Below are 13,005 nucleotides of genomic sequence, written 5' to 3'. Positions count from 1 at the left end.
CGGCCATGTGATGTCCGGGACGACTCTTAAGTCCTTTCAGGCCCTTCGTACCGAATTTGATATGCACCAATCTCAATTCTTTCGTTATTTACAATTCCGACATGCGCTGACGCCCAGTATAGCCAATCTTGACTCGCTCCCGGAATTCAGCCCAATCGAAGCGAAGGTCTTTATGGGCGATCTTGAGGACAAAAAAGTATCACGCATCTACCAGACCATGGTCACGCATTGCTCATCCACTCTTCTTCCGCTGAAGGCGCATTGGGAGGCCGATGTAGGACCGTTAGATGAGGATGATTGGCGGGAGGCGTTAGAATCCCCGAGGGGGGCGGCTATAGCGATACGGTTTCGCCTCGTACAGTTCAAGGTGCTACACAGGGCCTACTATACCCGAGAGCGTCTGTGGAGGGCGGGCCTGATTGGGTCCCCGGAATGTTTGAGATGTGGGGCGGAGGTGGGTACATTGCTCCACACAGTGTGGTCGTGCTCCAAACTAGTTGGCTTCTGGAGGGGTGTTTGGGGCTGTTTGTCAGAGGTGCTGGGCTGGACCCTCCCCCGTACCCACCGCCTGGGTCTATTACACATCCTGGAAGGGGTAGGTGGTAATATCTATAAGCGGCATCTGCTCCTACTGGGGCTGGTGGTAGCTAAAAGAGACATGGCCCGAGCATGGAAGGACGTGAGGCCCCCCCCCCTGAATGCATGGAAGGCAGGATTGGACTTTTGTATGGGTCTGGAGAGGCCAATCTTTGAGGCACGAGGTTGCCCTCGTAAACATTTCAAAATATGGAAGAGGTGGGCGGACTACAGAGGATTGACACTGGATCCCCCGGCGGAACCGGTGGAGGACCTGTAGCCATATATGCTCCTGCGAAACCCATTCCCGCACACACACTTGACACGTTAAAAGCTTCCGTCATTATGGTTCACACACACATGCATGGGGTTAGGGAGGGTTGAGGGAGGGCTCGGGGAGTTGGGTGGGTAGATTATTGAAAAGATGAAGGTGGGGTTAATCTTTTCGTGTATCCTTGATTCCATTGATTCATTGTTTCAACGCTCAGATTTATATTGTGATTGTAATTACAATGCCTGGTGGTATCGTCCTGAATGTGGGATGCCACCTTCATTCATCTGCTCATCTTTATCAATAAACCTGTTGTGAAAAAAAAATTGAAATATAGCAAACTTTGTAAAGTGGCTTCAGATTGATTAGGAGTTTGCATTATATGTGTTCAACTAGGTGGACAATACTAGCAGTAACATGTTTGCCTCCTGTAACAATCGCAAAGTGAACACTTGACGGGGTTCAGAGCGTTGGCAGCGTGCCAAGCCGCGAAATCTTTTGTGACCTTTGTGAAAGTGTAGGGAAGACCTTGAAACTTCACGTTGTTTGTATTGTTTTTCACTTTGTGACATCGAAGTGGGAAATGTGACTTCTTTAGAAATCTATGCATCATTTACTTTAGTTTAAACTAAAAAACAACTTGGGAAACACACTTTGTTAAAAAACGATGCTCTACTCTGCTGTGCCATTTGTCACACAAAAGCTCTGCAAAATATAAATTTGCTGAGAATAAAATCTGCATGGATTTTCCAGCATGAAATTATGAAGCTCACTTAAACGTAGCATGAAACACCGTGGGGTGTCTTTGGCTTGGTTAGGGTCCATTTGCATAGAGTTATCACACTAGGAGGAGAAACAAGCATTTGCAATGCAACAGGTCTCACATTTGTGAGAGTTAAAGCTATTGGCAATGTAAATGACAGTGCCTTTTATTTATGTGTTAATTAGCAAAACAGATAAATAAAAGGCATGGTCATTTACATTGCCAATAGCTTTAACTCTCGCAAATGCGAGACCTGTTGCATTGCAAATGCTTGTTGGTATGGTCAACAAGGTCTTTCGGCCACAGACAGCTAAAGACTGTAAGCAAGAGCTACGAAAAGATGCTGAGGATGAAGGCCCTGGAAGGGTTGGGCTAATTATGCACTGCAAGAACAAATAGAGTGAAGGCAGCACAGGGTCCTGCCGCAAGAAGATGGAAGTATCCCCACAGAGGAAAGTCGTCAGGAGCTAAGAGAAATGACAATATATGAAGTCAAGACAAGTGGACTGGGCAAGCTAATGGGTGTACTGCTCGGAGACTACAAATTTAACAACTCTTGCACTAGAAATACAAGCATTGGCATAGCCAATAGGTCTTGCCATCACTTTGCCAATATGTTTTAGCTATGTTGTACTCTAGTGTGGGAGCTATTCAGTATAGCTGAAAGTTATTGGTCAAAAGGAGCATGGAGTGAAGTGTTGGAAAGTTGAGAAAAGTGTAGTGTTATGGAGTGGGATGAAGAAGAGGGGTGAGGAATAGAGTGACGATGAGTGGCGCTGCATAGAGCGGCATGGGGTTGCCTAGAGTGGCGTGGATTGGCGTTGCGTAGAATGGAGCAGCACAAGTGCCGTAAAGTGCAGTACAGTTGCGTGGAGTGACAGTGCATAGCAGTTACTTGGAATGGTCCATGATAAAGATCCCTTGCAGTTGGCCCCTCAACAGTTTTCCAACATTAAGGCACCTCTTCCTTCTTTCTTAGGTCATTAATCCAATGGCAGTGAAATCCTCCTCCTCTGCAGTTGTATGAAAAAATTGAGCCCCCAGCATTTTGACTCGAACCAATATGGTATGGCTCAGAGGTCCCCAACAGAGCGCTCAAGTTTCCCCAGGTAGGAACATGAATAGCACAATGTAAATGTAAATGTAAATGTAAATGTAGTTGAGCTTATATAGCGCACAGCTACCCGCAGTGGGTTTCCCGGCGCTTGCTTAGGGAACCCTTCCTGGTATTCCCCTGTGAGATAGCAGGGTATCCACAAGGTGAAAGTCAGGCATCCCGCCGCGAGGGGCCGTTGTGGAGATTAAGCAAGCTATTGCCCAGAGTCGCAGAGTGTGAACCCGTGAGTCGAGGAGGCACCGGGGCGAGAATTATCGAGTCCGTGGAATTTTTAGCCCAAGATCCGCCGAGGCGGGGAATTGAACCCTGGTCCAGGACCGATCTCAGCTTCCGGGTCTGCTGCCTCTAACCCCTGAGCCACACTTCTCCACAATGAGTCCGGGTTTTGTTCTTTGCATGCTGGGATCTGAAGCCCTCATTTAATAATCTGATGATAAAGGCACCAAATTCCATAATATAATGCAACGTGAAGAAAAAAACCATCCTGAATGACCTATTCAGGCTCGGGCCTGACACATCAGATTGCTACCCTTGAGCCTGACCAATCTGGTATTTTAAGGTAAAAAGGAGCTGCTGCAGCTCACCCTCTCGCTTGGACCACAGCTGAGAGGCTCGCAGTGGATAAGTCAACTCTACAGTTTTAACGATAAAAAAAAAAAAATAGACTCTTCCCCTCACCCACTCCCTAATGCCATGTTTCTAGGGCAGTGGTGTAGGCATCGTGATGCAGCTGCATCCCCAATGGAGGCACTACGTTAGAGTTCAAAATAATGATTCAGAGGAGAGTTCAACTTGAGATTTGTAGTTTTAATCGTTGAACAATTGTAACATTTTCTTCATAGATATTCAAATCATATCTAATCCAGGCTTAGTAGTTGGCGGTAAGAAAGAGGGAACGCCTCCGATGCATTTCAGGCTGATAGCCCTTTGTCAAGGAGCGCTGTGGGGAAGATGAAAGGAGCTGTAAGAACCGGGGTCTAATGTATATTATGAGTTATTATGTTAAGCAGTGCCGATCAATAGTGTGGACAGTTGGCATTCAGGGGAGTGAAGGATGTGAATCGAGTAGCGTCAGCGCGTGACGAGTTCGGTGGAAGGTGAAGGGAGGGTGCGCTCAGTCAGCACTCCAAACGGTGTGATGATCTACTTACTTCATATCGCGGGTGAAAAGCCTCGAGCGTTGCCAAAGTGAGTGCGGGCGAGGTGCCTGGAGCGAGTGAAGACGCGGGGAGGTTTAATGGAAGGTCGCGTTAGTGCATTAGAAGATGGACTAGGTGTAAGTCTAACTAGAAGTCGAGGTCTAATATGGGGGCCATATTGGAAAGGTGATTGAAAGGTGTAGGGACGCAAGCAAGTACAATGCACATAGGGTAAAAAAGGATCAAACAATGCAGTGGTCATAAGTATGTACAATTAAAGGTAACAACTGAGTTCAATCTGGTCGTTAAGACCGTAAGGTTTAAGCGACTGCAAACGATAAATCCATTCCAACTCTCTCTGGAGTAAGAATTTTCGTGTGTCGGTGCCTTCTTTTTTAGAGATGGTTTCAAGAATAATGAATCGGAGTTGGGCGATAGAATGTCTGGCTTCAGCAAAATGTATTGCAACATTGGATTTTTCATGTTTCAGCCGGATGTTTGATTTATGTTCGTTTAACCGTGTTTTAATTTTGCGTTCGGTTTTACCGACATATAGCTTGCCGCACGGGCATTTGAGTGCATATATGAGGTTCGAGGTGTCACATGTGGCATTCACTTGGAGTCTAATCGGATTGCCCTTCATTGGGTGTCTGATAGTGTTACCTTTTATGATGGAATTGCAGTGACTGCAGTTCAGGCATGGTTGGGTACCTTTGTATACCATGGATTTAGGAGTAGGTTTGGATAAGATTTCCTGTATATTCTTGCTTCTTGAATATGCGAATAATGGAGGTTCTCGAAACATGTCCCGAAAATCTGGGTCCACTTGTAGGATGGGCCAGTGTTTGAGGATGATCTTCTTATACATGGTACTGAATGTGGAAAATTTGGACACCATAACGATACGTTGATTTTCTTTTTTGGGCTGTTTGATTAGAGACTCTTGTCTGGAGATTTTCTCCACTCTGGTTTGTGCCTCGGTAAGAACGGTTTCTGGGTACCCTCGCTGTAAGAAGCGATCATATGTTTCTTTTATGCGAAGATTGGCTGTTTGTTCATTGGATACTATACGTTTGACGCGTAGCATTTGTGAGTAGGGCATATGTTTTTTGAGAGCTCCCTGATGGAAGCTAGAAAAGTGAAGGGTGTTATTGCGATCGGTTGGTTTCCTATATAGGTCGGTGCTGAAACCATCAGGTGTAATCGTGACGTTCACATCTAAGAATGAGATAGTATGATCGCTGATTTGCCATGATAATTGAATCCGTTCATCTTTTTTGTTGAGATTGGTGAGGGCCTCGCTCAAAGATTGTTCAGTGTTACTCCAAATGAAGAAAAGGTCATCGATGTACCGTACGTACATGCTGGTGTTGTTGTAAAAAGTGGGGTCTGCATAGATGTGAAGTTTTTCGAAGTTCTCCATGAAGATGTTAGCAAATGTGGGAGCTGCGCAGTTTCCCATCGCCATTCCAGACAACTGTAAGAACCACTGGTTATCATGCTGAAAGTAACTATGGTACAGGGTGAAACCCATCAGTTCCATAATAAATGCTTGCATGTTGGGATCGATGTCACTGTTGAGGAGGGCTGCTTCTATGGCTTCGATGCCACCTTGGTGTGGTATTGAGGTATAAAGTGCACTGACATCGGCCGTGCATAGAATGTATGTCTTCTCTTCGTTTATTTGAATTTTTGAAAGTTTCAATAAAAAGTCGGTGGTATCTTTAATGTGACTGGTAGATTTAAAGACAATTGGCTGAAGATATTTGTCGATGAATTTACCGGTAGGTTCATGCAATGATCCTCTGGTAGATACGATAGGCCTGAATGGTGGGTTGTGAAGGTCTTTGTGAATCTTTGGACTCAGTTGGATGGTTGGACTCCTGGGGAACTCAGTTAAGAGAAAGTTTTTTGTGCGGTCTTCAATAATGCCATTGCGATGTGCTCTAGTCACGATTTCTTGGAGAATGTTAAGGAACTCCTTTGTGGGGTTGGCATCAAGTTGCATATAGATAGTCTCGTCTTGAATGTGTTCTTGGAGTCGTTGAATGTACATGGCAGAGTCCATAATAACAAGGGCGCCTCCCTTGTCGGCTTTGATACATTTAATTTGTGAGTTGTTTGCTAGAGATTTGAGCGTGTCTCGGTCTTTGGTTGTGAGGTTTGAATGTTTAGGTCTTTTGTTGAAGTTCATTTTAGAAAGGTCATTGCGAACTAGATCTTCAAATAAATCTATACTTTTATGACTGCATGGTGCTTGAAAAGTACTGGTGGGTCGTAGTCCACGTAATTCGTCAGATTTTGATGTGTTGGTAGGTGGCATGATGTTATCGAAGAAATGGCGTAGTCTAAGTTTTCTCGTAAATTTAAATGTACTGACTTCAAGTTCCAGCAAATTGGTGGATGTTACTGGGATGAATGATGTGCCCTTCTCGAGCAGGTCGATTTGATGTTTAGGTATGGTTACGTTTGAGATGTTAATTACGAGACGTTCTTTTTGCCTTTGGTATCCTTCTTGGTGGTTGTGCTTCTCGTGTTTGGAGCAATGGTGTCTTTTTCCTTTGTTCTTGCTCCTCCTGAGTCTTCGGTTTGTCTTGGGTCTGATTCAAAAAAAGAGACCGCGGAGGTTGTAGCAGTTGATGTGTTAGTTTGATCATCACCCGGGGGGGTGCTAGTTTGTTTGCGTGGAGGTCGGGATGAGAAGTCACTCTCCGAGGATGAGGTGTCAGTTTGAGCATTTGGTGGTCTATTGCGTCGTCGTTGAGCGTAAACGTCTGCCCACGAGTATACCTCGTCGAGTTTATAATCGAGGGTGTCCCTTCGAAATTTTCTTAGTTTACGTTCATTGATTTCCTTGCGATGTTTTTCAAGAATGTTTTGAGTGTCCTCTAGGGTCCGAGTGAGTTCATCGGAGGAGAGCATGTTCCTTAGTTCGTCATCAACCTCTTTTATCTCCTGTTCTAGTTCTTTAAGTATGCCTGAAAGCTCTTCGACAATTAAAAGAATCAGGTCGAGACTGCATTTATTAAGGATGGCGTCCCATTTATCTTTAAATGCTTTAGAATTTTTGCACAGAGATGGTCTTAAAGAAATCCTTAGGCCGCGTGGGATCCTGAGAGCACGGTGATATTTCAGCAGGGTGCTCGCATGGAGCTTTTGGTTAATGTGTCTTTTAGAGAGATAGAGCAATTGTTTGATGCATTGTTCTTTATTGCGTGAGGTAGAGGTGGGGTTAACATCTTCCTCAATCAGCGAATAGATTCGGTTACGTTCTTCTTCATCATATGCCAGAGTTTGGGCTCTGGCTTGAGTGCTTTTACTAATTTCGTCGAATTGCATGTTGTAATGCGTGCTCCCACCGTTTGGCGGAAATCAACTGATAAAGATAAGGGCGAGGAGGGGCACAGCAGTATAGATTGTCGTTGAGAAATTGTGATGTTGAGTTTCTTTCAGTTTCGTGTGCGCTCTTGGGTCGCGTTTCCGTCAAAACGCGTTCAATTAATGGACTGTGGTGTAGGCATCGTGATGCAGCTGCATCCCCAATGGAGGCACTACGTTAGAGTTCAAAATAATGATTCAGAGGAGAGTTCAACTTGAGATTTGTAGTTTTAATCGTTGAACAATTGTAACATTTTCTTCATAGATATTCAAATCATATCTAATCCAGGCTTAGTAGTTGGCGGTAAGAAAGAGGGAACGCCTCCGATGCATTTCGGGCTGATAGCCCTTTGTCAAGGAGCGCTGTGGGGAAGATGAAAGGAGCTGTAAGAACCGGGGTCTAATGTATATTATGAGTTATTATGTTAAGCAGTGCCGATCAATAGTGTGGACAGTTGGCATTCAGGGGAGTGAAGGATGTGAATCGAGTAGCGTCAGCGCGTGACGAGTTCGGTGGAAGGTGAAGGGAGGGTGCGCTCAGTCAGCACTCCAAACGGTGTGATGATCTACTTACTTCATATCGCGGGTGAAAAGCCTCGAGCGTAGCCAAAGTGAGTGCGGGCGAGGTGCCTGGAGCGAGTGAAGACGCGGGGAGGTTTAATGGAAGGTCGCGTTAGTGCATTAGAAGATGGACTAGGTGTAAGTCTAACTAGAAGTCGAGGTCTAATATGGGGGCCATATTGGAAAGGTGATTGAAAGGTGTAGGGACGCAAGCAAGTACAATGCACATAGGGTAAAAAAGGATCAAACAATGCAGTGGTCATAAGTATGTACAATTAAAGGTAACAACTGAGTTCAATCCGGTCGTTAAGACCGTAAGGTTTAAGCGACTGCAAACGATAAATCCATTCCAACTCTCTCTGGAGTAAGAATTTTCGTGTGTCGGTGCCTTCTTTTTTTAGAGATGGTTTCAAGAATAATGAATCGGAGTTGGGCGATAGAATGTCTGGCTTCAGCAAAATGTATTGCAACATTGGATTTTTCATGTTTCAGCCGGATGTTTGAATTATGTTAGTTTAACCGTGTTTTAATTTTGCGTTCGGTTTTACCGACATATAGCTTGCCGCACGGGCATTTGAGTGCATATATGAGGTTCGAGGTGTCACATGTGGCATTCACTTGGAGTCTAATCGGATTGCCCTTCATTGGGTGTCTGATAGTGTTACCTTTTATGATGGAATTGCAGTGACTGCAGTTCAGGCATGGTTGGGTACCTTTGTATACCATGGATTTAGGAGTAGGTTTGGATAAGATTTCCTGTATATTCTTGCTTCTTGAATATGCGAATAATGGAGGTTCTCGAAACATGTCCCGAAAATCTGGGTCCACTTGTAGGATGCCTACACCACAGTCCATTAATTGAACGCGTTTTGACGGAAACGCGACCCAAGAGCGCACACGAAACTGAAAGAAACTCAACATCACAATTTCTCAACGACAATCTATACTGCTGTGCCCCTCCTCGCCCCTCCTCGCCCTTATGTTTCTAGGGCACCCAGGAGTGAACTCCCACTGCAGTTTTGAAAAGCAAATGGAGCTGGGTAAAACTAGTATCCCGCCTGGACCCCTGCTCAGAACAGCCACGCGTAGATTCCCAGGTGCATGAATGACTAGATGCTCCATTTCAGGATTTTTATTTGCATTCTGGAACTTGAAGTCATTTGTACCTAATCATAAACCTAGGACTAGAAATCCCAGAACGCAAAGAAAAACCTTAACTGGAGTAGATATTGATATCTACACCTAGAAACTTTGGCATCTTTGGCACAGACAGGAGCATCTCCCTTCTGTGTCTTTTTCAAAAGGATTCCTCTAACCTTTGGTCTCGGCTCCAAGGCAACCAGCAGCATGCTGCTCTTGGATTGTTATAGAAGAAAACATTTCCCCCACACCGCGTCCCATTCAGTCCTTGGCCATGACTTTCAAGGCCACCTGGATCATACTGGGTACTATACAAACAAGCATTTGCAATGAAATAGGTCTTGCATTATATAAAGTTTCAGCTATTGGCATTGCATTATTATTAGCAACGCCAATAGCTCACACTTTCAGCAATACGAGACCTATTACATTGCAAATGCTTGTTTCTGATGTGCTTACACACAGGGTCTGGCTGACCCTCTGGTTAAGCACTGTGCTCTGTAGCTGCCTGCAAGTTTTAGTCCTAAATAAAAATATAATTTGGACACCTCTCACATCCGCGGCTGGTTCATCCTCACTGCTAGACACAGAGCCCCAAGACAAGAGTACCTCTAAAAACGCACGCATGACACAAACCGCTTCATACATAGGACAACTAGAACAACACTGCCACTGTAGTGTGGTTGAGAGAGGAAATTAACTTTAGGAGTTACTCAATCAATCAATCAGGACACTTGTAAAGCGCACTACATACCCGTGAGGGTCTCAAGGCGCTGGGGGGGGAGGGGGGGGATTGTGGGGGGAGGGGTGCTGCTACTGATCAAAGAGCCAGGTCTTGAGTAGTCTTCTGAAGGCCACTAGGTTTTGGGTCTGCCGTAGGTTGGTGGGTAGGGTGTTCCAGGTCTTGGCGGTGAGGTGGGAGAAGGATCTGCCTCCGGCGGTTGCTCTTCGGATGCAGGGGACAGCGGCAAGGGCAAGGGCAGCAGAGCGGAGCTTGCGGGTGGGGGTGTAGAAACTGTTGAGGTACGCTGGGCCGGTTTCGTTGAGGGCTTTGTGTGCGTGGATGAGGAGCTTGAAGGTTATTCTCTAGTTGATGGGGAGCCAGTATAGGTCTCTCAGGTGGGGGGTGATGTGGCTGCGGCGGGGGATGTCGAGGATCACACATGCCGAGGCGTTTTGGATGCGCTGCAGCCGTCTTAGGAATTTGGCCAATGCTCCTGCGTAGAGGGTGTTACCGTAGTCCAGCCTGCTGGTGACGAGGGCCTGGGTGACTGTTCTTCTTGTTTCAGTGGGGATCCATTTGAAGATCCTGCGTAGCATCCGTAGGGTGTTGAAGCAGGAGGAGGAGATGGCGTTGACCTGCTTAGTCATGGTGAGGGTGGAGTCGAGGACGACCCCCAGGTTGCGTGCGTTGTCTGTGGGAGTCGGCGCGGTCCCAGTGCGGTCGGCCACCAGGAGTCGTCCCAGGCTGAGGGGGTGGACCCAAAGATGAGGAGCCCGTCTTGTCCGAGTTCAGCTTCAGTCGACTGATCCTTATCCAGTCGGCGACGGCCTTCATTCCTTCGTGGAGGTTGGTTTTGGCTGTGTGAGGGTCTTTGGTGAGGGAGATGATCAGCTGGGTGTCGTCGGCGTAGGAGATAATGTTGAGGTTGTGTCGACGGGCGACGTGGGCGAGGGGTGCCATGAAGATGTTGAACAGCGTCGGGCTGAGGGACGAACCCTGGGGAACGCCGCAGATGATCTCGGTGGCATTGGAGTGGAAGGGGGGGGAAGGCGGACGCTCTGGGATCTGCCGGTGAGGAAGGATGTGGTCCAGTCCAGGGCCTTCCTTTGGATTACGGCGTTGTGTAGGCGTGTGCGTAGGGGGCGATGGCAGACTGTGTCGAAGGCTGGGATTATGTTTTTGTGATCGGGATGGTGGTCTCGAGCAGGCGAAAAAGGCGGCCTCAGTAGAAAAACTTACTTAATTTCTAAATGAGATTACTTTGACTGATAGCAGTGTGCTAAACTGTGGGGTGCTACAACTCACCTACATGCACAAGAGACAGTTGATGAACAAGAAAGAAAGAAAGAAAGAAAGAACGAACGAAAGAAAAAACTCCAAATGCGTGTATTTTGCCGTGATTTGATCCAGTGTCAAGTTATGGAAACGAGTGCAAGCAGTTGCAAAGAAAGGACTTACAGGAGGAAGTTATTACACTGGCCACTGAGGAGCTTCTATATGGTTTGCTTCAAAATTGGCATCCGAAACCGGGCACAGCTTAGGGTGACTGGAATTTTAAAGTCAAAAAACAGAACATTTCCCAAAAATAGAAGGACTACAATTTTACTTCAACCCAGCGCACAGAATGCCCGTGCTCCTTATCAGGGAATTACAGAAGAGGCAGTAAGAACATACAGTAAATGCCATTTTTAAAGCCAGTAGCTTGCCTGTTAATTAAAATGCTTTCGTATAACAGCTGCTAATTTGCCTAGCTTTGGAAAACATAAAAAGACGCCTCCCACCGTTTTCATCCGACCCTCTGTAAAAACCGGGACATGAGCTAATTTCCTGAAATCTGCCGGGACATCTGGCGAAAACCCGGGACTGGTCACACTAGCACAGCTTCTTTACACTTTGCTGTCCCGTACAGTGCGTGACTCCGGTGACCACCGACACCTTCCACTTGCTGTCCCGTACAGTGAGTGACTCCGGTGACCACCGACACCTTCCACTTCAACAGCCCCCAGCGCGGCATACCGAGGCCCTTACCTTCCAGTAGAAGACACCTAGCTGCTCCAATTCACCGATGCTCACAGACCGGTTGGGCTGCAACTGATGTAGCTGCCTCTGGTCCTCCGAGGACTCGTCCATGTACCACGCTTCCACCATATTTTCAGCTCTGTGCAAGAAAATACAAGCCTGAGTCACAAGGCAAAGAAGGAGAGCTTCTCCAGCCCGCCCCAAATGGGGAGGAGCCTCGCTCTGCGTATGCAAATAAAAGCTAGCGTCACAAGGTAAAGGAGTAGAGTTGCTTCCAGCCCGCCCCAAATGGGGAGGAGCCTACCTCTCTGTATTCAAATAGAAACAAGAGTCACTTGCAAATGTAGGAAAAGAGCTGCTTTCACCCCGACCCAAATGAGGAGGAGCCCCCAATTCACCGCCCCTCCCAGCTGTTGTCGTAATTCCAAGTGTGACAAAGTTGAGCAAGCACCAAATTCGCAAGGAGAGGTGGAGTTGTCATCGAAATAATTGTCAAGTAAATCGCGCATGAGAAATGGTAAAATGCACCAAAATATTTCTTTAACCGTCTACTGCAAGTTAGAACATTGGATTATACCACTAGATTGTACGATAGTTCGTTTCCTCTAACCATCAGCTGAGCTCTGCAAGATTCACGAATACATATTCCAAGTATTTTTTATGATCGAGCCGAAAATTGAAATGTGTCGTATGCACAATATTGTTACGTCTGGTGCGAAAAAATTGTACTCCACTAGAATATATTATCAGTGAGGTTTTTCTGACCCTTTGAAATTAATTTTACTCCGAAATGTGACAAATAAGTAAATTGGCCAATCTACTTTGTTACACCCAGACATATAGATAACAATAGTGAACTGGTGGTGAGGGCAACTGACATTGCAAGAAGTATTAGTATGGACTTCAAGGCATTAGCTAGTTTAGAAACTGGGAAGGTATCACATTCACTAGATATCGGGTGAAGGGTCTAGAGTTTTTGTCTTGGGCCACCGTTTGATGTGCTAGGTCTTGGGTAGCTGTCAGAATCTGATGATCAGTTTCTAGATTAAGAAAAGCCTATCTGGAGCAGCCACTATCGCCCCAGATTTTTAGGTCTCGCCTGAGCCAATGCGCTTGCACATTGCTCCGCGAGATAATAGTAAGCGGAAAAGAACATTCAACCAAAACGGCTGCGGATCGCATACAGTTCATGTGATCTATGCGCGTGCACACATAATGCCAGCCACATAACACACCACCATTTGCCTGTGCCTCAGCATCAGACTTCAAAGGCTGCCGCTCCCCCGCCCCCCGCGTGCACATCGCGCACCACCATTT

The 13,005-nt window shown here is 46.3% G+C and overlaps 1 protein-coding gene across 1 annotated transcript in view; it reads right to left on the bottom strand.

Moving 5' to 3' along the window:
• Positions 1-11,888, bottom strand: part of ADI1 (acireductone dioxygenase 1) — a 113,050-nt gene extending 101,162 nt beyond the window's left edge. Inside the window, exon 1 of the mRNA XM_078647873.1 lies at positions 11,698-11,888. Within this exon, the coding sequence (XP_078503999.1) occupies positions 11,698-11,817 (120 nt within the window). The 5' untranslated portion in view covers positions 11,818-11,888. The remainder of the gene's footprint in view (positions 1-11,697) is intronic.
• Between the last annotated feature and the right edge of the window lie 1,117 nt (positions 11,889-13,005).

This window comes from Lissotriton helveticus, chromosome 6 (genome assembly GCF_964261635.1).
Source record: "Lissotriton helveticus chromosome 6, aLisHel1.1, whole genome shotgun sequence".
Lineage (NCBI taxonomy): Eukaryota > Metazoa > Chordata > Amphibia > Caudata > Salamandridae > Lissotriton > Lissotriton helveticus.
Note: the sequence above shows the minus strand (reverse complement) of the source record. Positions and strands in the feature narration are given on the sequence as shown.